The following is a 25,409-nucleotide window of genomic DNA, read 5'->3' as shown; positions in this document are numbered from 1 at the left end:
AAACACTAGCAAAATCAACGATCTCAGTGTGACGGGTTACCTGCATTAATGGGAAGAGTTTCGAAGGCGTCAATCAATTTGTACGAGCATATCTAAGCGTGACGACGGTGACACTGATCTGAATTTCGATGGCAATGGATAGGTCATACCTTAAGGAGGGGTGACAATGGCACTGTTGGCTATGACATGCAGCGGAACCCATTCACCGTAGATGGTCGACGAGTAGGTCGCTTCAAGAGCATTTGGCGCAGGTTACCAGGAGTACGGGCGTCTTGTGAAGTCGTGGGGGAATAGAAGCGCATTTAAACAAATTGAGAGCGATGGAGCGCCTTGCCACCCTTCGATATATTCCCACCGTGCCAGCTGTCGTCGAAATACGCTAGACTCCCCAATTGCATACATTTTGTTGTAGAGTTGCCGATCTTCATTCACCAAGATGTTTATGGGCAGCATCCCTGCTAGTACATATGCTGCTTCTCCTGATGTTGTCTGATACGCACTGCATACCGGGAATGTACTTAGCCGATACGCCATTCCCAATTTTCTGCAGTTTATTTTGTTATCCAGAACAGTCTCCCAACTTAGATTTTTACTAAGTATTATAAAATTACGAAGAAGTCTCAATAATGTTAGTACCTTTACAGGAAAATGAAAGATTGCTGCATAATGACCAAATTTATGAGTGATTCCGCAACCGTTTAGTTATGATAAAATTCCGCTAAATAAGCTACGATGGGTGGGCCATTTAATCTATATGGTTGGGTCTGATCCAGCTTCTAAAGTCTATAAGGGCAATCATCCATGGTAGAAATAAAACGTGACAGACTCTGCCTTGTATGTGGAGTGATGATGTAGACCAATATGCTGAGTGCTCAGACCGTGGTGGCCCATTGTATTCGACACCCCCTTACAACGGAATATCCCGGATTCGTTAACGTGTCGCGGCATTGATGCTATCCGTCGCAACTGGAGAACATAGGCACCGAAGGTCTGATATCTGATGCGCCCTTAGGCGGGGTATTCACATGGGAAATGATCTGTGGATTCTGCATCCTCATTACAAGAGGAGCACGTATCATTTTGAATAATTCCTATTCTGAACATATGTATGCCAGCTAGTGAAGTATGGTCGGCCAAAATGCTTACAATACTCCTGAAAGTCCTCCTGCTTGTCGATAGGATAAACTTTGCAGTTCTCGCAGGAAAAGTTTGTTGTGTCTAACATTGTGGGAAGCTTGCTTCCAGTTTTTGAAGACAGCCTTAACCAATGCTACTGGTACTCCAATTGCTGGTTCCGGTCATGGCATGCGAAAGTAGTTGAGGTTTCATTTCAGTCTACGCCACAGTGACTTCGTACCCAGAGTAGTTTCACCGTGTTGAACCTAGAGTTCAAACGGTTTCTGGATTCCTAAACGATTTTCGCGGTGATCAATGGACTCCTCGATGCTCTCAATGCAGCCTGGCTATCACTGCAGATAGCGATGTGTCTGCCTTTCAACCGCTCGTTAATCACTCACAATTGGGGGACCTAGGCGCAAAACCGGGATGTCTGAAGTTCCTTATTAAGGCAAGTCTAGACTGGTTACCGGATGCACCGTTGATGATGATTATTATTTCATGCATTACGGTTTACCGTTCCAACCTTCTCAGTTAATTTCACGTCCGAAAGTGTATCCATTTCCAAACAAAGTACGTGCTACTGACAGATAGAGGGACAGCAACTCCATTTGTTTGTTTTACACAACGTATTGAGGTGAAAAGTGAAAAAAATTTGCGGGATAGTGATTCGTCACTTTCGTAATTTTCTTCCGACGAAAGTGCGAACAGCGCTTCAGATTTTTCGTTACCGGAAACGGTTATTGATTGGTTAAGGCACCTTCCTCGGCAACGATATTGAGGGTTTCTAAAATGCTCTTGTTGTTTTGTGGATCCTGGTAGCGGGTCATTCCTCAATTCAAAGTAGTTTCCTCCAGTCAATTTTTCCATTACTAGGTTGTCATAATGTTGCTTATCCATAATTACAATCGCATTACCTTTGTCCGGATCTAGATATAAGTCTTTTAAAAATCTAATTTAGCCACAATTAGAATAGTATAGCATATAGTATTGATTTAGATTAGGATAAATACAACTAATAAAACTACTGAGGAGCAGACTTGTTTGCACTGATGAAGGGAACAAGTGGTTCCCGAAATATTGGTATTTGCAAGAATAAATACCTACACCAGCGAAAAAGAAAAAACAAGTTTTTTTTTATTATTTCAAATAATTAAACGCTGGAAACACCGCATCATTAGATTCAGATGCAAGTTATAGTCATATAAATCACAAGTTATTTGATTCACCGGTTGTGATTAAAAATTAACGACTAAGACTGAAAACATGATTAACTAATCGACTAATCGTTTATGCTTGGCACTCTAGTGAATGTACATATACAGTTGAAATATGTAACATAAAAGCAGCGAAGTACTTGTCATTGTATCTTGGTTGCTTTTTGGTCGTTAAATAGAATGCGATGCAGATTATCGTAAAAATGTTTCAGATGGCATCCAATTTTGGAGTAAATTGGAAAATATAAATGCATGCCATGAAATGGAAAGAAAGCCGGGTTGTGAAATACATATATGACCGTATACCGGGAGCGAATATTCAAGTGAATATTGTACAAAGACCATCTTCCTCTTCCGTTCTGGTATGCAATTCAGAACTCAATTTATCCTTGAATATAAATATAAAACCCTAAATAAACAAATAAACAAACCATCTGCCCACTCTTAAAAACAAAGTATTATACTTCTACATGGGGATTTCCCGAAAACCCTTCCGAACCTTAGATTAAACCAAAGCAAACATTTATGGGGACATTTTAGAAAAAAGTCGTTTTTTCAGTGAATTCCCATTATAAAATGAAATCACAAGCATTTTCCCTACTCTAAGTAATTGAATAAAGCTATTGTGAGTAGTTTTCATGGTTAGTTGCATATAAAAATGGGATTTAAAACGGAAAACCCGTACACATGTTGGGAAAATTTGAAGTATCATTTTCAGCATTAAATCTGCCTCTGTGTGCCATAAATCCACTTTTATATTTAAAATATAGCTGACAAAGCTGATAGGGGGTGATTTGTGTAAATAACTTTTGTCTCTCGTCTGAAAACTTTTCTGGGGCTAGGCAAAATGTTGAGCGTTGTTTTCGGTTGACTCCATACAAATCGATTCGCTATAATTCAACTTTGATTCCTCTGCTGCATGGTAAGTTGTTTCTTCTTGAATTTTACAGGTTTGTTTTATCGCTTCCCTTCGTCTTATTGCTTCAAACAAAACCCCTCGTAATCCTTTGTTTCGGGGCTGGGATGGTGGCAACATTTCCATTTGTTTGGCTCATGAGATCAATTCAGTAGACTCTAAAATGGAAGAAGTATGAGGATTTTCGTCAACAAAGTTACTTTTTATTAGCCTGGAAGAAGTAAATGTCTTTTGTGGAATGAAACAGATTGAACAAAGATGCTCGAAAGGTATTCACCTCAAGGAACAAAGTACGCATGCGGGAAAAGGGAGTATAGTAAGAAGGGAAAGGTAGGAAAATTACTCATATTTCTCCGTGATCTGTACCCTTTTTAAGGTTTTGTTTGCAAAACAAAACTGTCTGTCCGCCTGTCTGTCTTTTTTTATGGATGGAGGTGGAAATCTTACAAAGACACTGCCGCGCTAGGTTGCAGCAGCGTGTGGGATTCTCACCCACTAAAACCACCCCTCACTTTCTCCTTCTTCCTTCCCCGCGGAATCGCGGCGAAGCATTACTTCGCGGGGTGGACTGCGCTTTAAGCGACCACGCCTTCCGTTCTTCGCGTCCTCCTTGCGCGCTCCGCTCTTCCAAGTTCCACCTGTATTCTTTTGATTGCGGAGTTCACCACCAATTGCCCTCCGACTTCAACATTTCCCCGACGATGTTCTGCGGGCTTAGGTTGGTTTTCAGGGAGTCTAATAGACTCCTCCTTTCTGAGAAAAATCGTGGACAGTGGAACATAACATGCACCGGGTCCTCAGGTGTGCAACCACATTCAGGACAAAAGGGAGAACCATCCAGCCTGAATTAGTGCAGGTACTTCCTGTAACTGTGACAGGAATTGCGTCAGATGGTAGTTAATCTCGCCGTGTCGTCGCTGGATCCACTCCGCAATACGGGGAATCAAAGTGTGGGTCCAGCGATCCCTCTGCGAGTCGTCCCACCGTTGCTGCCACTTCTCCAGCGACTCTCGCCTTGCGGCTTTTCGGTATTCTGCATCCTTTTCAGGAGGATTCATTTTCCTTGTCGCGTACAGGCAGCGTGTGTCACTTGCCAGAATGTCTATCGGGATCATTCCCGCAATAACACTGATATTGTTCTGAAGGCGCTGCACACCCTTAGCGCCATTAAGCGGTGAGTCATATTTACCCACCTACGATTACTTTCACACACTAGTGCTTCCAACCAAACTGGTGCCGCGTATAAATGGAGCGAACCACTCCGGCTACAAGTAATCTGTGACTGTATCTTGGGCCTCCAATGTTAGGCAACATCCGTACTAATGATACGCTGATATCTGCCGCTTTCTCACAGGCATAGTCCAGATGTCCCTTGAAATTGATTTTAGCATCAATCATCACCCTAGGTATTTGATAACCGGCGCCATTACGATATCGAGCAGAAGATGCGGGCAGGTCAGTTGTGATGCTCGCCGTCTCATCTTTTTCATAACTATCCTCTACGCTGTTCCCCAGGGGCTTTAGTCTGCCTCTCCGCAAAGTTCCTTGAAACATTCTCGCTTGCTGGTCCGTATAGCCTGCTTCAGCGTACCTCGAAGGTTCACATATACTAGCCGTTTCTCGTCGAAGTCCGGTCTTCCTCTAGATCGTTGGCAGATCCTTCTAGCTCGAAAACATGCGTGCCGTAACCCCGCGATCTCTTCATTTCACCAATAGTTTGAGCGCCTTTTTGCGAGAACTCGTTGCCTCGGCATAGCAGCGTCGCATGCTCTTGTTATGCGTTCCATCATTTGCTCTACCTTTTCTGTAGCCGCTCCACCTTGATTTTGGCCTCCCAATAGCATCTCTATGAATGCATCTTCCTCAAATCTTTTCACGGACCAGCCCCGGTTTTCAGCTTCACGGGAACACACATTGACGCATGGCCCATATTCGATCTGGAGGAAAATCGCCTGGTGGTCACTGTGAGTATAATGTTCGCGAACAAACCCTGTCATTCTCCTCGCCAATATGGCACTCACATATGTCAGATCGACTATTGAGCCCGACCCGAGCAGGAAACGGCCCCTGGTGTTTGTAGTGCGACTGCCCCAATCCACGGCCCAAGCGTTGAAATCACCCGCTATAATCTTGGGGTTTCGACTTCTTGCATCCGAGACTAGCATACCTAGCATTTCCTCGAATTCTGCTATCGTCGCACTTGGTGGAGCATAGCAACTATATATATAGATACCAGCTATTTTTGCCCTGACGAATCCAACTTCTGGAAACTCCATCACTTCTTGAATGGCTTGACTTCCACGCGCCCATATTGCCGCCTTGCCAGTTACATCTGCAGTCCAGGCACCGTTCTTATTGTTGCGATAAGGCTCGCTGATTATGGCAGCTTCGATTCCCTTCTCATAGATGGTCTGCGAGAGAAGGTCTTGCGCTGCCTCGCAGTGGTTGAGGTTGATTTGTATCAACCTTAATTCTTTACTGCATTCAAGGCTCTCCTAAACACTGGGCATCTGCTGCTGTCTGCCACGTCCCGATAGTCGACGCCCTTTTTTTCCTTGCAAAGCATACATTCAGGCTCAGCTTTGCACTCCCTGAACATATGGCCTTCTCCACCACATTTTCTGCAACTTTTTGACCTGTCACGGTCACTGGTGCATTTCGCCGCTATGTGGCCAAATTCCGAGCATCTAAAGCAGCGCTTGAGGGACACCTGCTCCCTGAGTCGCAAACGACCCAATCTATTTTTACTTTACCAGTCGTCATCAATGTCCTTACATTGCATAACAATCTCCTGCTTTCTGGCCCGTATTTGTGCTTCTTCTCCCAAGGACTTCTCCACCTTGCCGAGGAAGTTTTCTACTATTTTGCCCGGAGACTTCTTCAACTCTAGCATCAAATCTCCTTTTTGAGAGCGTCTGATTCGGCTCACGTTTTCTCCAAGGTCCATCAGCTCAGGATCGGATTTGACCTTCCTGGGGATATCGGCGTAAGTCATATCACCTTTTTTGGGGATGATAATTAATTCGAGCGGTAATCTTCACATTTTTCTTTCCACAACCTTGGTCCATGCTTCCTTGGTTCCTTTTTGGGGCTTTGCCTCCCTTGGAGGCGCCGGCGCCGCGCCGCAGTTTCTACGATTTTGGTAACTTTGTTTGCCTTCCCTTTTGCCGGTGAGAGGTCTTTTTGCCTTTTTGCCTTTTCGCGTCCTGTGAAGATCCGAAAAAAATCGTTTCCACTCTCTCTACCCCTCTTTTCAAGCTTACCGCCCTTTGAATTTTGAGGGGGTGTTACTTGTGTTGCTTGTGTGTCGCTTGATTTTTTCGAGGCATTTTTTTCGTCCTTGGCAACATTATATAGTACACGAATGGTATGGAGTATGTTTTTGATGGCCTGGCGCACATTGTGTTTGCCCGTTATAAATTCAGACAACTCTATTATTTTACCTCCGAGTAGAGCAAACGATGATTCGTCTAGATTCTGACACAACTCCTCTGCTTGGTTTTCCCACTGGGCGTTTATATATTTATTGGCCTTCCGGGAGCTTCCCTGATTTCCTTCTTTCATCGACGTTGATTTCGGAGGAGATCGCAGGATCGTCGAGCTTCTCCTAAATGGATCAAACAATAAGTCCTGCGGCATGTTCGGACCAGGTATAGTCACCCCACTATCTTTTCGTGTGTTTTGAACAGGTGTTTTCTGGAGTGATATACTCCTTTTAAATCTCTTTCTTCAGGCTACTTGTAGTATTCGATCCAACGGTGGCCAAGTAATCCACCACCTGCACCTGGCACTGCAGTCCAGGGATATCGACGGCCGGGAGCCTGCTTGTCCACGTCTAAAAGCCGCCGGTACTGTTTGGTTTCATTTCTGGGTATCCTTCCCATAGCCAATTTTTATCCCCGGGTGGGCGTTTACTTCCCACCTACCCGGCCTGCGCATAAGCATGCCCATACACGCACACCTCCAAATGCGTACATGTGCATATTCCTACGCATCCGCCGAGCATTCCCTTATCCGCACGATTGACACGAAATTTAGGAGGAAGGTGGGAACTATGAACGCCCAGACATACAGTGAGCGATATCCTTCTAGGTTGAGATTTGGGGGGGGGGGGGGGGGGGTTCCCATATATGTAAAAGGGGGATGTAAAATTTTTTTCCACCGAATAAAGTCATGTGGGGTATCAAATGAAAGGTCTCGACTAGTGCTTTTCGAAGCCGGTTTTAGTTAGGTCTTAGTTTTGAGATTTGTTAGAAAGGCGGGGAGTGGAAAGGGTGGAAAGTGATGATTTCTTTAACGGACCCATTCTTAGAAACTACCTAACAGAAAAACCTGAAAAAATTCGTGAAGTTTCCTCTATATGGTGCCCAGGCCTCAAAATACTATCCATACTGATACCTGTTCAAATTAATTTAATAATAGTATATTACCATGTTTTTGGGAAAATTCAGTGAAACCCCCTTTAAGTTTATTCCAGAGTTATAAAATATTATATGGAGCATATTATCGCTAAGTTTGATCAAAGTCATACCATTAGTAATAAAGTTACAGTAGTTCAAAGTTCTCTTTACCGTGTAAATTTACAACCCGAAGTACTAAATCTGGCTTGCTAAATGCATCTATATAAAGGGCTACATACAAATGGGATAATTCTACAGTCGAATATACTCACAGAAGAAGCAAACAAAACCTTCCATACCTGAAGCGCCGCGGCGCGGTTTCCTGACTTGTATCGTATATCAACAAGGCTTATAGAAAACCACAGCACCAGTTGGTTTACACACATCTCAGATATCTTATATGTAATTAATGTATTTCTTAAATTTGCTGGGGCATAAAACCGAAGAAGAACGTTCTAGAAAATCCTTGAAGAAGTTTGCATACTTTACAAAGCACGTCCGCGAAATAAATTTTCCATTCACCTCAAAGAAGCATATGTGCTACCTGTCTGGGGTTGAAATCCCAAAACCGGGGACCCTTCTCTTACAAGCTTAAACCATCTTATCATTCTTCTTGAATTCCCTATCAACGAGTTCTCTTCTCTTTAGTCGCGTCGATAGCTTTCCATCACTCCGAACCTATCTTTTGCCCGCACACACCATGTGAACATCCCTCTTGTCGGAAGTCTGATATCTTTGATGCTACGTTATTAGAATCTGTTGGATACATCTTCAGTTATTCAAATGCTCCAGTGGTGAAACCCTTTCAGTTCCTTCAATAAACTTGAAAATTCCCCATGCCTTTTCTTGGATTCCTTTTTGTTTTTCTGGCACTTCTTTCCCGTGACTTTCGTGGGAAAACTAAGTTTAACGGTGGAATGAAAGGGGAAAATCGTTTTGGAAAATAACATTCGATTTACTTTCATTTTCTTGAAAATAAATGAAATGTAGATTTGGGGAATGGGGAACAAGCCACATCAAGGAAGTTGAAAATAAAAATGATATGCCATATGTTACGGGTTGTTGCTTTTTGTTGTCATTGTCAGATTTCAAATTGATTCTTTTCTGTTCTTCCAGCAGTCGCAGAATATGAGTTGCGGAAATTAGGAAAGCCATAAGTTGTTATTGAGACAAAATTCAAATTGGATACTGAAATATTGAATTAATAGCAAGGATTGCACTGGATTTTCATACATAGTTTTTCGAAAAACCGAAATTCAAGGAGAATGTAGGCATTTTGGTGTTTGGGAATTTGAAAGTATTTCCTAAGTAACGAATTAACATAGTAAGCATCTGCTTCGGTGTTTAGCCTTTTGATTTGATGTTTAAGAATACACTCAAAATCTTCCCTGCTTATCGTAACATCTGCACATTTCGAAATCTTACTGCTTTCGAAGCGTCAACAACGCCTCGGATGGGGATTGATTTCATGGCTATAACCTTTAGCTGTTGAAAATAGCTTGACAACTCAATCGAGGGTCCTCAGAACGCCCGCTTTCTCCAACTAAAACGAGAATTCCCACGATACAATGTCCTGCTTCTGGGCCTCAGCGCAGTAAGATGGTGGGAACATGGAGAGTATTCCTCTCCCTCTTGCCACGCTAATGGCAATGTGCTTTTATAGTCTGGAAGGATCATCGAGGCGGATCCGGTGTCGGATTATTACGGACAGCTGCGACCCTCCAAGTTCAACATCGACCGCGTATATGGATCACCTGTCGCTCGACAGTAGGACTGTTTTGCTGATCGGACGGCAGATACACTGATTAACTTGAAGCCATCAAAAATGCTCCTTTTTTCGGCGGTTACGCAATTTATCGGCCACGGCCCGAAGGGATGATCTGGTAGACTGCGGAATCGTTGAACGGAAAGGATTCAAGGTTGTATTGACCGTTACAAATGATGGCGGGCTTGACGTGCTTAAGCTCCAATAGTGTGGGAAATCCCCGGAACTTCATTTTAATATCCGCCGTGATAAAAAGGAATTTGTTATCGCGCTCATCAGGGAAACGGAAACCGCCGCAAAACGCAATGATTTTAGAACTGTACTACATCAGCCGTGGAATGGAATTGTCGCCTCTCCTTAATATGTGACCTATCCACTGCCACTTCCGCCTTTCAATCAACACGTCCACGGATAACTGACCTGTGCTTCCACCAAGTTTTTCGTTCGAAATTGCATCAAACCAGCGCAAGACGATCACACGTTGCAGACACGTGTTCACGAAGGCTTGGATCTTCTGAGTAACAATGGTGGTAACTTTCCATATGCTACTCCCATGTGTTAACACGGAATGATATTAGCACTGACCAGGATCATCAAATTGATCGCATTGAAATACCTGTATTTTCAGATTTTAGATAAGGCAACAAACACTAACACTGTTATTGCGTCGGGTGATATCAAGTCCGGTGCGACCATTTGGAAGAAACGACTCTTCCTAAATATTATATAACAAGTCGGAATACCGGAGCTGGACGCTTCGGGCATAAAGATTTTGTGTTCATCTTGTGTGAGAAATTTCTTATTCACGTTTTCCCATCCGTATATACCCTACCCCAAAGTTAACCGTTTTCGAGATACTCGAGTTTTAATTTTTTTTTATAAACATGGCCGATTTTTCGGCTATTGAATTAGATATTTTGAAATATGTGACTCTTATTATTATTATTATTTAATTTTTATATGTAGAATAAGAGGCTGTATGACCTCAATAACTACAATTGTACGTTAACTAAATAGGTCGTTGTAGACGATTGAAAGTTAAAAAAGTTAGCACAAATTTAAAAAGTTCAATTTTCTTTACAGGATATTTAAAAAAAAAATGGCAGCTGGTTTGCGGATGTGCCTAAAAATATTTACGATTTATCAGTTATCCAACGAGGTATCACAATCTAGGGTTTTGTTTTGTTTTATACAAAACCTTAAAAATTGATTAATGTTTTCGATGCTCTGTACATCAATTGAAATAGAAGGAATGCGATGACCAGTGAGGCTGGCAGCCTTGGTGTTGATCTTCAGTCCAACTCTACTTGCCTGTCTTTTTAAATTCAGAGTCATTTGGCCGCATCATGGTGAGAGAAGTAAAGTAAAGATATCCCGGTCCATTGACGCCCTCGACGTCTTCTTGACAAGTTAGCATGAAAAACGTCACTGATGACAAGAAGGAATAGTATCAGCGACAAGATGCAACCTTGACGGATTTCGCTTCGAACTTTAAATTTCTCTGAGATTTTACCTCGGTGCAGCACGTGAAAGTTTTCGTCATCATATTTCGCTCTGAGAATAGTTGTTAGTTTGTCCTTAGTTGCCTTCCTGTGTAGTGTACTTTAGATACACTGTCTTCTCGAAATCGACGAAGAGCAGATGAAGTGAATATCTAAACTCCATCCACTGTTACAATAAGATCCGCAGGGTATTGATGTGGCCAATGCAGGAGAATCCGAAGCGGATATCACTCGGCTATCTGCCGAGCTTCTGAAATGCTCCTTGATGCGTTCCAAAATTATTTTGGTTATTATCTTTGCGATGGCAGGATCACTCAGATACCTTTGCAATTGGTCCTTTCGAATCTTGGCGATCATCCCCTTCTTCCGATCTCTGGGAAAGGTTTTGGATTCCCAAGATTCCCGTACGAGTGGAAGAAGAATTAGAAGACTCTCCTAGTAGATATAGGGCCCCTAACATTCGCCATTAGCTGACTCAAGACCGACACTCCACCTGTATCCCTATCCGTGCGCTGGTTTTGACTCTATAGTCAACCCGTGGATCGATATGGGTTGCAGAGCCGGAATTCTCTTTCAAGTCAAGATGAGTACTTTAGTTTGAGCATTCATCCATCCCCTTGCCCGCCGCATTACTATGCCAAGCTTGCTTTGCGCCTGTTCAACAGTGCGTCCGGCAACAAGCGTCGCAACGACGTCGCCATAGCCGACCAGGTGCGACTTTTCGGGCATATCCAATCTCAGGAGACTATCGTAGGAAGCAGTCCAGAGGTCTGGCGCTAGGATAGGGATCCATGTTACTCCCGGCGTGATTTCCATCCTCATCTGGCCCTAAAGCGTCTCATAGGGAAGGGAACGGATTATCTGAAATCTCTCAATATCCGCAAGAGATAGCTTGGCACGTGGAATAAGTCTTTTACTGTGCCTAGCATATCTGTTCATCCTACGGAATTGAAGGCATTTCTGACAACAAGCTATGTAGAGTATTATCCGCCGAGATCGGCGGCTGTGCCTCGGCTCGATGAAGCGAGTCTACTTCTGATGAGCTTTTCGAGCAATTTCCCGGCCGAAAGCGGTCGGTATGCAGACAGCAGCGCTGTCTCCTTTTCGACAAGGAAAAATGCCTTTTTTCAGGCAAGCGTTGAATGCCCCGAGCAGCAATTCTGGCCGTTGGTGGAACACCAGTTTGTAATTTTCCGCCGGGGTCCATCAGGACCTGGCGCTTTTTTGTTTTTCATGGTGAGAACCGCTTCTTCGAACTCGACGCTTTCCGCGCTGTTGACATGAACCCGTATGGGATGTTTGGGGAATAATGCCCGCACAATGCAGTCTATCTAGCCGCTACTTAGTATACAGGGCTTTCGCAGAGCTTCGATTTTCCGAGTGACACGCCGGCAAAGAGCGTCAACCACTTCGAACGCGATGTACTGGTGATCACTTGCTGAGAAACCTTTTCTGACTCGCCATCCGTCCACCGATGGTGCGGGAGATTCCGACGCAAAAGTGATGTCAGGGATGCTTCCTTCGCAGCCTGAATACCGAAACATTGGCGTGGATCCGGTGTTGATGGTGGGTTGGGGCGCCAATTCTTCCTGGCGGCTTGGGTGTATGATACAACAGGATTTGTCCAGCTTCGTCAGAATTACCCCACCGTTTGCATGACTCGAGAGATTTTACTCACTTTTCACTTCACTCCTAGCTGGCATATCTTTGTAAGCTGGTCAGTTGCTAGTTTTGCCGAAGTTGCAACAGTGCGGCAATGTGCAGAGTGGCATAATTTTGGGTTATGTGCCTGAAATTTTGATAATTGAAGCACTGTACTTCCTTGTAGCTCTTCACCCTTTTGTAATATACCTCACCTTCCAAGTGTTTTTGAGTTCCAAAGTTGCAATAGAAAGACTAGATCGCTATTTCATTGGAAATTTTGAATTTTTTTTGAAGTGCCTTGTCCGTGCACGTCACAAAGGTTGCAACGGTACTGTGGGGTTCCTTAGTGAAGGGAGTATTCTGGATGTGACGTTAAGCCCTTGCCCATCAATGAGCGTGGGGATTTTGGTGTGATCTTCCGCTCTTTCTGTGTATTTTCCAGAGATGTTTTAAGTCCTTTTTCTTTCAAATAGAAATCATGATAAGGTATAACCACCTGTTCATGCTTAATTTGGATGAAGCAGAACTGATTTTACATTTGAGAATTGAGGGAGTTCTGTGTCCGAATTAACTTGATGATGACGAAATAATCAGTCACAATTTTTGTAAGAAATATGCACTTTGCCTAAGAAGAGTGGTTCGGCCACCAAAAACGTATTTGACGGTTTCTCCTCAGTAGGTACTACTCGATGTGTTCCTCGAAGTATCCTTCTTTGATTTCTCCCTGTGCACATGCACAGGTATGCAACCAACTCTGTAATTAATGAGAGAGTACACATGATGTTTAATTGCCTCAAGGGATCGGTCGTCCATCCCGACCATGAGGAGCTTGTCTTTGCTCTTCTCCTTCTTCTTCTAAAAACTCTTCATAATCGCAATCGAATCCATGTTTTGAGTGATGAGGAGGCGTAGAAGCTTCCTCGTTTCAATCGCTGTGGTTTCTGGGAAGGCAGACCGTCATCATGTGTTTGCCCTCTTGATATATCATTCCCCGCGCATGTCGATAGTTCTATTACTTTTTATCCTGGTAGTAGGGGCTATAGTCCTAGGCTAGTCCGCCGTGTTCTCCGCTGCGCAGTCTACCAGCACAAGACCTGGTCGAAAGCGTATACCGTACACCACATTTTCATGACGATGAGGTCCTCAATTATTTCCTGCTCCTCCCGAGTGAGTACTTGCTTCGAAAATAATTTCGCAGTATGGCCAGTCGAATGCTCTTTATCGCGGCGGGTTTCTTGGCTTTTGCCCTCACCCCTGATCGCACCTAAATTCCCCTCCTTTAGGCTCGGGTTTAAGTTTCTTGGAATTTCCTGATTTCCACTGCACCTAGCTTTCGTGGCCCTGATGTTGAAGACTTAGGTCTGTCCTGAGCTTTCTCAAGAGCTTCCTCTGGTTCCAGGCCGTCCTTTATATAGCGCAGATACCATTTGGCACCTGCACTACTGAGATCTGCCTCCTTCCTGACGTTTGATACCTTAGACATTCCTTTGCTCTTCCCAACTTTTGGCTCCACTGCTTGACCTCCCATCTTCTCTCTTTTTGGGTGTGGTCACCTGGCTTGCAGTGTTACGGAGATGGGCTTCCGCCTAATGGGCCAGTTTGTATGCGGCGCGGGGTACCGCTTGTTTGCTTTTAGCACTTTTTGTGTTCGCTTATGTGTTCATATGATTCCCACGATGAAAGGGATTAGGAGGTCCGTCATGCCATAACCTCCTCTTGCACGGTAGGGTCAGGCTTACTCACTGAGGCGACCAGGTATCAATGAGGCTTGGTTCAGTTACCCCTGATAGCAAACTATCCAATGGACACGGTCCGAATAACACCCTGGATTGGGGAGATGTTTCTGGACTCCTCGGTCTAGATTCGTAGAGTTTTGTAAATAGTAGGGTCACCTTATACAGGGTGTGGCTATCACAAGCCATTAACGGTCTTGAAAGACAAGAGGGCATTTCGGGTATTTCGCATCAATCTATCCTGCAGTCTACTGCTTGACCCGAAGAATATCTTCTAACACGATAAACCATTTGGAAGACGTACTCGCTTGACTGAGAAAAATAAAATAGAGGCAAGGACTTCGAGAGACCAAGGGCCAACTTCGCAAAATGTCGGGGAATTCAAAGTCTATAAAAGTTTCCAGTTGATTAAATTTAAAAAGAAGCGATGATTATATTCCAAATTTTTAGTCGCTTCAACATGGAACAACAAATGGAAGAATCTTTGCTGTCTATGCAGAATCGTCGCGAATATTCAGTTACTGGCAATTGCGGACGATTACAGTATTCCCCATTGAATATTCAAGATGAGGATAATTTGTCAAACTTATCTTCTCACTCATGCCCTGCAGAACACTCTTGCGCGAATATGAAATCTTTGAATTTTTTTTCAAATTCCCGGTCAGGCCCCATACTTCCTTTTCATAAGTACTAAGTACTGAGTATCTGTTGTGGCCACTTTCGTGAGTACTTTATTTGAATCTTTTCTGCTTTTCTCTACTAAAGTATTATCAATTTTTCTTGTTGCTTTTCTTCTTCCATTATCTCCAACAATTCCGGCAAACTTTAGAAAACATGTAGCTTGCAGCCAACCATTAATGTCTAGAAAAGGAAAAATACCCATCAAAAGGATAACTTGAAGCCATCAAAATGTCGCCGTCGGTTTCCATTTTCAACAACTATGGAATTTTGCAGAGAACAATTGAATGAACAACCTCAGATACACTTCCAGATGTACATATATCTGTCAAAATGATACCTATGTATATCGCAAGATCTTCTGCGAAAGTGAAAATGTACAGAAGGAATCCGTGCAGCATTTTACATGCTACAAGGAAGGTAAACATAGATACAAGATACCATCTGAAATATCTACAACTTTTCGAAAAAGTTTGAAAATTATGAAACCGCACTTGAGCTTTTTAGCATTATAAAACGGATAAAATTGTGGTTTTCTTTGTGATGTTGAAATGTGTCTATCCCATTTGCTGCCGCTACGACTATCGATTGTGTTTTCCTGTTTACTATGTACATATCCTGCGGTTGAAAGGATTGTGGAAGTTGGGTCGGTTTTTTCTCTGATATAAAGTAAGCAGCCCGGGGGAAGAGGTCGCTTGGTTATTGCTTGTAAAATGCATTGCGATAAGGACTTTAAGCAGCAGAGTTTCTTGACATGCTATGAACTTGACTGTAATGACTTTATGACAGATCCTTTTAATTATTTCAAGATTGTAGAGTACGTTCTTTGTTGTTCTTTGATGGATTGAACTGCTCTTCCGTGAAATATCTGAAAGGACAGTGAATATTATTAATTATAAAGGCGAGGTCGGGACAGTTAGATCAACATACTTGACACTTTTGAAATTAGACAATTTCAGCACCGAATGAAGGTCCAAATCGTTCGCTTTTCACTTTAATTATAGTATGTGAATTAATGAATATAATTTTCGGTTTTCGGTTGAATCAGTTTTAAATATAAACACAACTGAATTAGGTCAGATGAATGAGTGACGAAGGTTGTAAATTGAATATACAAGGGCTGTGGATACTTTTAAATAATTAATTGACTGCCAGGTTTCGAAGGATATTTTTTGCTACATAAAGATAAATCGACATTTCTTCTCTGAGAGGTTAAATGTTAATGCTAACTTGACATCTTGTCAAAGCCTATAAAACGGTAAAATGAGATATATTACAATCGGGTTACAATTTCTAAGGTTTCTTTCCTGAAATCTGTTATAATCTTCCCAGAAAGTGTACTTATCTCTTCTAAAATCTTTGTGATTGCGGGCAGCTTGTAAAATTCGTATCAATCAAAACCACCTGCTTCATCCTCTGACTTCTTAGGAATTCCACACAGCCTTATCTACCTCTACGGTCGAACTGTGTTCGCAGCTTATCTAATTCCTTCTGTTTTCTCAACTTATGTTAGATTTTTCGATAAGATAATGCTGCAATTTTTCCTGAAACGATAAAGGAAATGTGACCCATTTTGAACCTTGAATCTTTCGAATATTTTTCTGTTCAACAACCTTACCTTAGTTTTTTTAGCTCTAATGAAACCGCATTTTCATGAACTCGGTTTCCTATTATTTTCTTGGCATTTCGACTTTAACTTTCAATACATAGTTAATATTTATTCTGTTCGTTGCTTTCGAATTGAGTACGTTCAATTGCAGCACTCTACAGTGTCATTTCTAAAGTTTTGCGCCACACAAAATCCAATTTAATTTTTATTCGTCTGTCTGTTGGTCACATGTATTATATTTGGAAACGATTGCACATGCAACGCAATGACACTATTTTGAGAGTGGTTTTCCTTGAATATAACCAAAATGACTAGTTTTCATTAGTGTTTTGTAATGATTCATGGCTTGAGCGGAATGCTTGAGTCGCAGCCAGAGGATTGGCTTGGCAAATTGCATTTGTCTGAGCTTTTTTTCGTAAATGCGTTTCGTGTTCAAAAATTTTGGGGAAATTTGCTTTCCAATATACAATTTTCACAATTTTATTATCTCTACCTCTGCCCACTGTGCAGCGTTATCTCTGCCCTGGACGAAATTGCAAATCATTTTGATATATTTTTCCCAAATTCTTGGTTGCAGATCCCCAGAAGAGGGATTTGTGGACCAAAAAGGTGGGTCCAAGTTATTCTCCATTTAGTCCGGTCCAACATTGAGAGGATGAGGTCCCAGGGTCTCTCAATTCTTAAGCAAAAAGTCTAGTTTTGGATAAGCCTAGAACAAACTTTTGGCTTGGCTTTACACTCACATTGTGTTCGTGAATGGATAAAAGAGAGTATTACAAGTTCCCATTCTGCGACCACCCCACTCACGTTGCTCCCAGGGCATAGGTGAGGCAGCGTCTTGCATCTCCCTTAAGCGTGTAAGTGTAAAACTTACTGAAATCAGTTTAATGCCTGTCCGTCTGTCTTTTTTTTAAGGTTTTGTGTGAAACAAAACCTTATTAGAATCGAGTCGATGTCTGTCTGTCTGTCTTTTTTTTTTTTGCTGGGGGAAATCCATCTGGAATCTGGGACACGCATGCCGGTCTCTTACCGACTAAAATCTCCCATATTTTTTCCACACTCTCCCCGCGGGACTACCGTTCCGGTATTGCTTCGCGGGGCTGTTCAGATCTTAGCTGTTCACTCTAAACGAGCTGCTACCGCTTTGGGTGGCGTTAATTGCAGTTGCTTCCCTTCTATGTCTCCGTTGTACTTCTGCTGCTTTTAGTTGCTGGTGGAGCCGTTTCACCATTGCAACTACCGCGTCCCATGTTGTATTTGATTGCACCATGTACCTTATCAGATTTTCCACCGTTAAACGAGTATTTAGTTCTGTTTCAAGCTTTCTCCTTGAGCTTTTAAATCTGGGGCAGGCGAAGAAAACGTGTTTTGCATTTTCGGCTGTACCTTCACACGTAGGACAAGCGGACGATTCATCTATACCGAACTTATAGAGGTAACTCCTGTATCCACCGTGTCCGGTTAAGACCTGATTCAGATCGTAACTCGTCTCACCGTGGTTCCGTATAGTCCACATGCTTATGGCTGGGATAAGCCTGTGTGTCCACCGGCCATTCTCCGCCTGGTCCCATGCTGTTTGCCATGCAACTAGTGACCGCAAACGCTCACTTTGTTTGTTTAGGATTGCTTCGTGATTTTCGTATAGACGACTTGCCTCATCGGTTACAATATTTACCGGGATCATCCCCGAAATCACGCATGCTGCCTCATAAGATTTTGTTCGGTAGGCGCAACATGTTCGGAGAGCGCTTAATCGATATGCAGCTTGAAGCTGTCTACGATTTTCTCCGATTTTTATCGCCGACGCCCATACATAGTACTCGTCGACTGTGCTTCGGGCCACCTACATTTGGAAGCATCCTTGTCAGTGTTGAGGTGATTGTCGCCGCTTTCTGCCCAGTAAGCTTTAGGTTAGCATTTAATGCTCAGCTTGGAGTCGAATATTACTCCCAGGTATTTCAGCGATGGCTGTGAGCTAACAACATGCGCCTCGATGCAAATTTCAACAGCTTTTTGTTTCCGCCGCTTTGTGAAGAAGACCAACTCCGTCTTGTGTTCGGCAAGGTTCAGCCTGTGGTCTTTAAGCCAAGACTTGATCGTCCGTATAGTCTCGTTCGCAAATATCTGTACTTCGTCGGGGTGATTGGATGCTATGACCACTCCAACGTCATCTGCGAATCCAGAACAGACCCCTGTGGAACTCCTGCCGTTATTACATACATTTTCGACCCTTCGTCGGTATCATAAAGTAGCTTCCGCTGTCGGAAGTAATCGAAGATTATATTTAAAATGAATTTTGGCGTTTGGGTGGCGATGAGCGCTTTGATTATATGGTTCCATCTGGCAGAATTAAATGCGTTCTTGATGTCAAAAGTCACCAGTGCGCAGTATTTCTCTTCGTCGTAGGGTTTTCTGGCTAGTTCAAAAACCAGTTTGGTAGCATCAACCGCTGATCGAGCCGTCCGGAAGCTAAATTGCCTATTCGATAAATAACCTCCACTATCAATTAATGGATATAGCCTATTATAGATTACCCGCTCGAGGACCTTGCCTATTGTATTCAGAAGAGAGATAGGCTATAGGATATTGGTTACCGGCTTACATGTCTTCGGGATCAATACAAGCTTTTGTATTTTTCACCCTGCGCGGAAGAACCCTTCTTTTAGGCAGTCTGTAAATACCCGTGTAAACATGCTTGGTGCCATTCTTATTGCCGGCTTCAGCGCCTGGTTGGGGATTCGATAAATGTCGCGGGCTGCGGCATCCCGGACCCTTTTCACTGCGTCCAAGACTTCGTCTGTGCTTACTGGAGGTATGTCTTCGGCGCTCATTGGTATTATTGGGAAGATTGTTTCCGGATGTTGGGGGAACAATGTTGAAACTATCTCCCACAATAATCTAGGCATATAATAGGAGGGGACCTTCTGCTTTTTATTGCCGACATAACGGACTTGTACACTCTTCCCCATGAATCTGAGTCTGCCTCATCACAAAGTCGCTTGAAGCAATAATTTTTACTTTTCGTGATGGCCTACTGCAACTTTTTTCGTGCCTGCAATACCTCCAGAAATGTATCCTCATCAAGTGCTCTTGATGACCAACCTGTTTCTGGTTTCTTCAGGTGAGAATTTATTGTTCTGTGTCCCTTATCAATAGTAATATATATCGCCTAGTGGTCGCTATGCATGTATTCTTCGCTAACATGCCAGTGTAGATGATTGACCAGCGAATCACAGACAAAAGTAAGATCTACAACGGAGCCTAGCTCTCCACGCCTAAAGGTGTTTACGCCTCCGGGTGCCAGGGTGACGTTTAGGTAGGAGAAAACCTCGAGTAGGATTCTTCCCCTTTCATTTGTTTTCTCCATTGCCCAAGTGTGGAAGTCATCAGTAATAATTTTGGGGTTGCGATCTTTGGCGTCTCTCGTCAGTCTATCTAGCATTTTGCAATATTCTGGTATTGTCATACTTGGGGCAGCACAACAGCTGTATATGTAGAGGTCATCGATCCTAACTCTTACAAAATCGTGTTCGCGGTGCTTCATTGCTGCCTGTAAGGCTCGATTACTGCAAGCTCACGCTGCGTCCTTTTCATTTATGGCTGTTTCCCAGAGGTTTTTGTATTGCTCGCAGACAATAGCAACATTGATTTCCTCTTTATACACTTTCTGTGCTAGCAGATCCTGGACGGCTTGGCAGTGATTTAGATTCAGCTGAATGACTCTCATTTACGTAGGGCACTTAAGGCTATTCTGTAGGCTGGACATCTGGTGCTACCCGTTATGTGATTACAATCGCGATTTTTGGTTTTTCTGCCTAGAAGGCAGTGAGGGTTTTTACTGCAGTCCTTCGCCAAATGATTTTCCTCTCCACATTTTCGACACAGTTTACATCTATTAATGGTGCTAGTGCAATCCTTCGCCATATGTCTGTTTTCGAGGCACTTAGCCTGCACACGACCAAACCGATGCGGATTTTACCGTCTGTCTGTCCCTCACACGCATTTTTCTCGGAGGTGGTTATAAAGATTGACACCAAATTTGGTGGGATGCTGGGAACTATGAACGCTCATGCATGCAGTGAGTTACATCCTTTTACGTCGAATTTAAAGGGGTTCCCCATACATGCAAAAGAGGGGTGTAATTTTTTTTTTACCAAATATAGTCATGTGGGGTATCAAATGAAAGGTCTCGGTTAGTACTCCGAAGCCGACCTTAGCTTTGAAATTTATTGAAAAGGTGGGGAGTGCGGGAGTTCGAAAGTGATCATTTCTTTATCGGACTCATTCTCAGTAACCGCCAAACTAAAAAATCTGAAAAAAATCAAGAGGCTGCTACTATATGGTGCCTAGGCTCCGAAATACCCTCCATACCGATATCTTTTCAAATAAAGTTAATAATAGTAATCATTTTTAGTAATCGGCTTCAAAACTCCCCTTAAGGCAATTCTAGCACTACGAAATTTTGCAGAAATATAGACTATAACATAGAGCATGATCCTACCAAGTTTAGTGGAAATCGCGCTATTACTAATAAAGTTATAATAGGTCAAATTTGTCGCTTCTTTACAAATTCAAGACTATAAATGTCAATATCACCCGAAAGTGGATACTTTCATATAATATGTGCATATTTTACGCACACTCAAATGTCTTTATATAAGAAATACACAAAATCTTTCAAGTCTGAAGCGCCCAGTTTCCGGTTTCCCGGCTTGTTAATATTAAATTTTTGACATAAGTGAATTAATTAAGAAATTGGATGGGGTAGATTGGGAACGCTAAGGGTGCTAAAATATGAGCGAAGAAGCGTTGCATATTACTAAATACATTCTTTCGCCAGATTGTCCCTGGTCGAGGCGAACGGAATTTTGCATCTGTCATACGAAGAGTTACCTAACCATATACGCCTAAAACTGAGATTTCCAGCGAGAAATTAGAAGATTAGGAAGTCGATAAGCCAAGTCTATATGAAGTAAATGATAGTATTCCCTCTCACTTGAAGAGAGAATCCCCTAAATTTATTCCAAGGACTCAATCTTCTTTATAGATGCGAACATTACATGCAATGAAATTTGCAAATAGAGAACGATATCAGCCATCCTTCTAGAGATTCATGTGAAATTTAGGCATCAGTTTATTTCAGTCATAAAACACAAAGTCTATAAAAATGTTGATGAATGTAAGGATGTATGCAAAAAACTCATTCGTGTCCTTAATTTTCGTTTCTTTTTTTCGTTTTAGATTACAGCGACATTAAAGTGCTTCGGATACTGAACTCTGAGCTAGCAGATACTCTGGGTAATCTGTTATCAAGGGCTTGTGCCAAGTCTTTAAATCCCCGCCAAGTATTTCCTCGACTCCATCCAGACCAATTAAACGAGCTACTGAAGGAGGATTGTACAAAACGATTGATAAATGCCTTGAAGGAGCTCCCGGGTAAGTGCCCAAACCTACGCCCTAGGACTGGCTTCCTCCATAGTCAGAATAACCTAATTTGATATTATTCCACTTTCAACCCTGTTGAATTCAATCCACTCACTATCGATAACTACCCTCCTGTTATCATCGCAAATTCCTTCTCTCTCATCCATATTTCCACATTTTTCAGATAAATCCGCCCAGCATTATGACTCCTACAATTTTTACCTCGTTGTCGACCAAGTTATGGGTGTTTTGCATGCGGCCAATAATTTCTTTGAGAGCACGAAACCCTGGGAATTGAAAAGTTCCGCCACACCGCAACCGGCGGTTTCCCAAACGAACATTACCAAGGAGCCGCAGCAGAATATTGAAAATGGCCGGAAACTTGAAACTATAATCATGCTTACGATGGAAACGTTAAGGGTGTGCGCCATAATATTGCAACCGATTATACCGGGATTCAGTGAAAAATTACTGGATAAGCTGAACGTGGATCAGGACGAAAGGTGTTGGTTACATACCGTGAGCAAAGTAGGAAACGAGGGCACTCAGCTGGATAATGCGAACGTGTGGAGAGAGAGGAGTTTAGGAAGCGGCGCCACCGTACTATTCCAGCGTATTGTTTTGGATACGGATAAAACGAAAAAGTTGAAAAAAGTATCAAAAACGTGATTTTGAAAAGGATTTGGTGTGTGTAGCCATGGAAAATGGCGAAATACAAACGTTTTTGCAGGAAAAAGTTTGGATTTTACTTTTCAGTTGAAACGTGTTGGAAATTTTACAACATGTGTAAGTTATGCGAGTTTTTAACTCAGGAGTAACGTTGCTTTTCAAACGTTATCCGCTTTTTATTGAGACCGGAAAATGAAGCCTGCTCCGGATTATGTTATATTATATGATCGCAAGTCAGATAACTTATTGCCGAAGTAAATAATCTTTTTAATAAACACAGAAGTGCCAAGATTTATATGAAGTTCAAACATGAAATATTTATGGCTTGGGAAGGATAACATAGAATAGTGGCATGGTGGACTCAAATCAAATACAACTTTTGCCAATACCTCCTTCCAAAGAAAAGTTTAAACAAGTCGGTAAACCGGAAGCTTGACGCTTCAGGTATAAAAGGTTTTGTGTTTCCCTAAAGGAGGAGCATAACGTAGTTCTCCATTGGCTTATAGCATTGACCCGAGATATTTAAATCGCTCAGTTCTGGGCAGGTTACTACCATTGCCAGAACTCAGCGATTTAAATATCTGGAGGGGCGGATTACTGCCATTGAAAGAACTGAGCGATTTAAATATCTCGAGTCAATGCTACCAGCCAATGGAGAACTGCGTAATGAAATGTTTCAAGCATTAACGCCACCTGGATGAAGTGACATTCCGCTACTGGTGTTCTTTGTGATCGACGTATCAGCGCACGTCCCAAATATAAAATTTACTGCAATGTCGTCCGTCTGTCGCTCTCTATAGTTTGAGTGTTGACTATAAAGGACAATGAACGGCTTCTTGCGGTAATGGGGACGAAGATGTTACATTGCACTGGTGGCGTGACCCGCTTTGATCACGTGTGAAATGAGAATATCCGCGATCGATATGGGTTTGCACCGACCGTGGAAAAACTGCGAGAGAGGCGTTTTCGATGGTGTGGTCACGTAATTCACGCTAACGAGAATTCAACAACCAGTATTGGCCAGAACATCGAAAGCAATGGTAAGCAACCAAAAAACCGGCCAAAACAATGGTGGCTTAATATGCTAGATGGGGATCTAAAGGTCCCAAGATTACATCCTGATCAGGCATTTGATAAAATAAAATGACGAAACCGATCACGATGAGCCGACCCCGCTTGTGAACTGAAGGCTGAAGAAAAAGAAGAAGATGTGAGGAGCGGTGAGCCTGACAGTTCCGTGTCACATAGTTAAAAATTCTATTGGCATCTATTTTTTAGAAAGTAATTTAAATAAATCATTTGATGGAAAGTCCTGTATTAAAATAGTCAACCTCATACGCTTCACACTCTGAGTTTAATATTATTAGCAAATGCCAACAATTTAACCAACATCAAATATAAACAAGTCGGGAAACCGGAAGCTGGACGCTTCAGGTACGGAAGGTTTTGTGTATTTCTTAGTACGTAGCACGTAATATATGCATATATTATGTGAGAATATCCACTTTCGGATGATATTGAGATTCATAGTCTTGAATTTGCAAGGAAGCGACAACTTTGACGTATGATCACTTTGTTAGTAATAGTGCTATTTCGACCAAACTTGGTGAAATCATGCTCAATGTTATACCCTATATTATTGCGAAAATTCATGGTGCTATGATGAACTTAAGGGGGGTTTTGCAGCCAATTACTAAAAATTATGGTAATATACTATTATTAACTTTATTTGTACAGATATCAGTATGGAAGGTATTTCGGAGCCCAGGCACCATATAGTGGCAGCCTCCTGATTTTTTTTCAGATTTTTCGGTTAGGTAGTTTCTGAGAATGGCCCCCTTAAAGGAATGGTCACTTTCAACCCCCCGCACTCCCCATCTTTCCAACAAATGTCAAAACCAAGACCGGCTTCGAAAAGTACTAGCCGAGATCTTTAATTTGACACCCCACATGAGTATATTTGATGAAAAAAAAATTCACAGCCCCCTTTTGCATGTATGGGGACCCCCCCTTAAACTCGACGTAAAAGGATGTAACTCACTGTATGCGTGAGCGTTCACAGTTTCCACCTTTTCACCAAATTTGGTGTCAATCGCTATAACCGTTTCTGAGAAAAATGCGTGTGACGGACAGACAGACAGACGGTAAACCGATTTTAATAAGGTTTTGTGTTTACACAAAACCTTAAAAAGCGGCCTTCACACGGGATGACCCCCTTAATGGCCTGATTTCCACGAAATTTAGCAGGTATATATGAAATATTGTCTACTATAATAATCGTTGGCACAACAATCCATATTGGATCAGGGCCTTGAAGTGTGTTAGAGCATTTTACTCAAGACCGTAACGGTACACTACAGTAGTACACTGTAGGAGGCAATGTGGTCAACATTACGCTCGCCCGAGATTATTACCCTGATTTGACTCAGGTACTCATTCACAGCTGAGTCGACTGGTATCCGACGTCAAATCACGATACAAATCCCACTGCCGCCAATGAGATTTGAACCGCGACCGTCCGTACGACAGCCTTATGCTCTAACCACTCAACTATCCGGACACACGTTATTGTCTACTATGCTGGTTCAAAATTCGGAAGTCCTAGGATGAATTTAAGGGGGGATTTTCAATTTCTAAAAATAGTAATATACTATAATATTAGTAAGTTTATTTGAGCAGATATCGGATTGGGATATATTTTGAGGCCTAGATTTCATCTAAGCGCAGCACCCTGAT

General features: G+C 42.4%; 1 protein-coding gene across 2 annotated transcripts in view; it reads left to right on the top strand.

The window, feature by feature from the left end:
- LOC119652980 (methionine--tRNA ligase, mitochondrial) overlaps positions 1–22,753 on the top strand; it is a 114,645-nt gene extending 91,892 nt beyond the window's left edge. Inside the window, exons 6-8 of one of the 2 annotated variants that reach the window (XM_038057390.1) lie at positions 21,822–22,016; positions 22,189–22,320; positions 22,351–22,753. In XM_038057390.1, the coding sequence (XP_037913318.1) occupies positions 21,822–22,016; positions 22,189–22,320; positions 22,351–22,673 (650 nt within the window). In that variant the 3' untranslated portion in view covers positions 22,674–22,753. Of the gene's footprint in view, positions 1–21,821; positions 22,017–22,188 lie in introns of both variants that reach the window. The other variant, XM_038057389.1, reaches the window with a different exon arrangement.
- Positions 22,754–25,409: the final 2,656 nt, after the last annotated feature.

The sequence above is a fragment of the Hermetia illucens genome, chromosome 3 (genome assembly GCF_905115235.1).
Source record: "Hermetia illucens chromosome 3, iHerIll2.2.curated.20191125, whole genome shotgun sequence".
NCBI lineage: Eukaryota > Metazoa > Arthropoda > Insecta > Diptera > Stratiomyidae > Hermetia > Hermetia illucens.
This window is presented reverse-complemented; position numbering and strand designations above follow the sequence as displayed.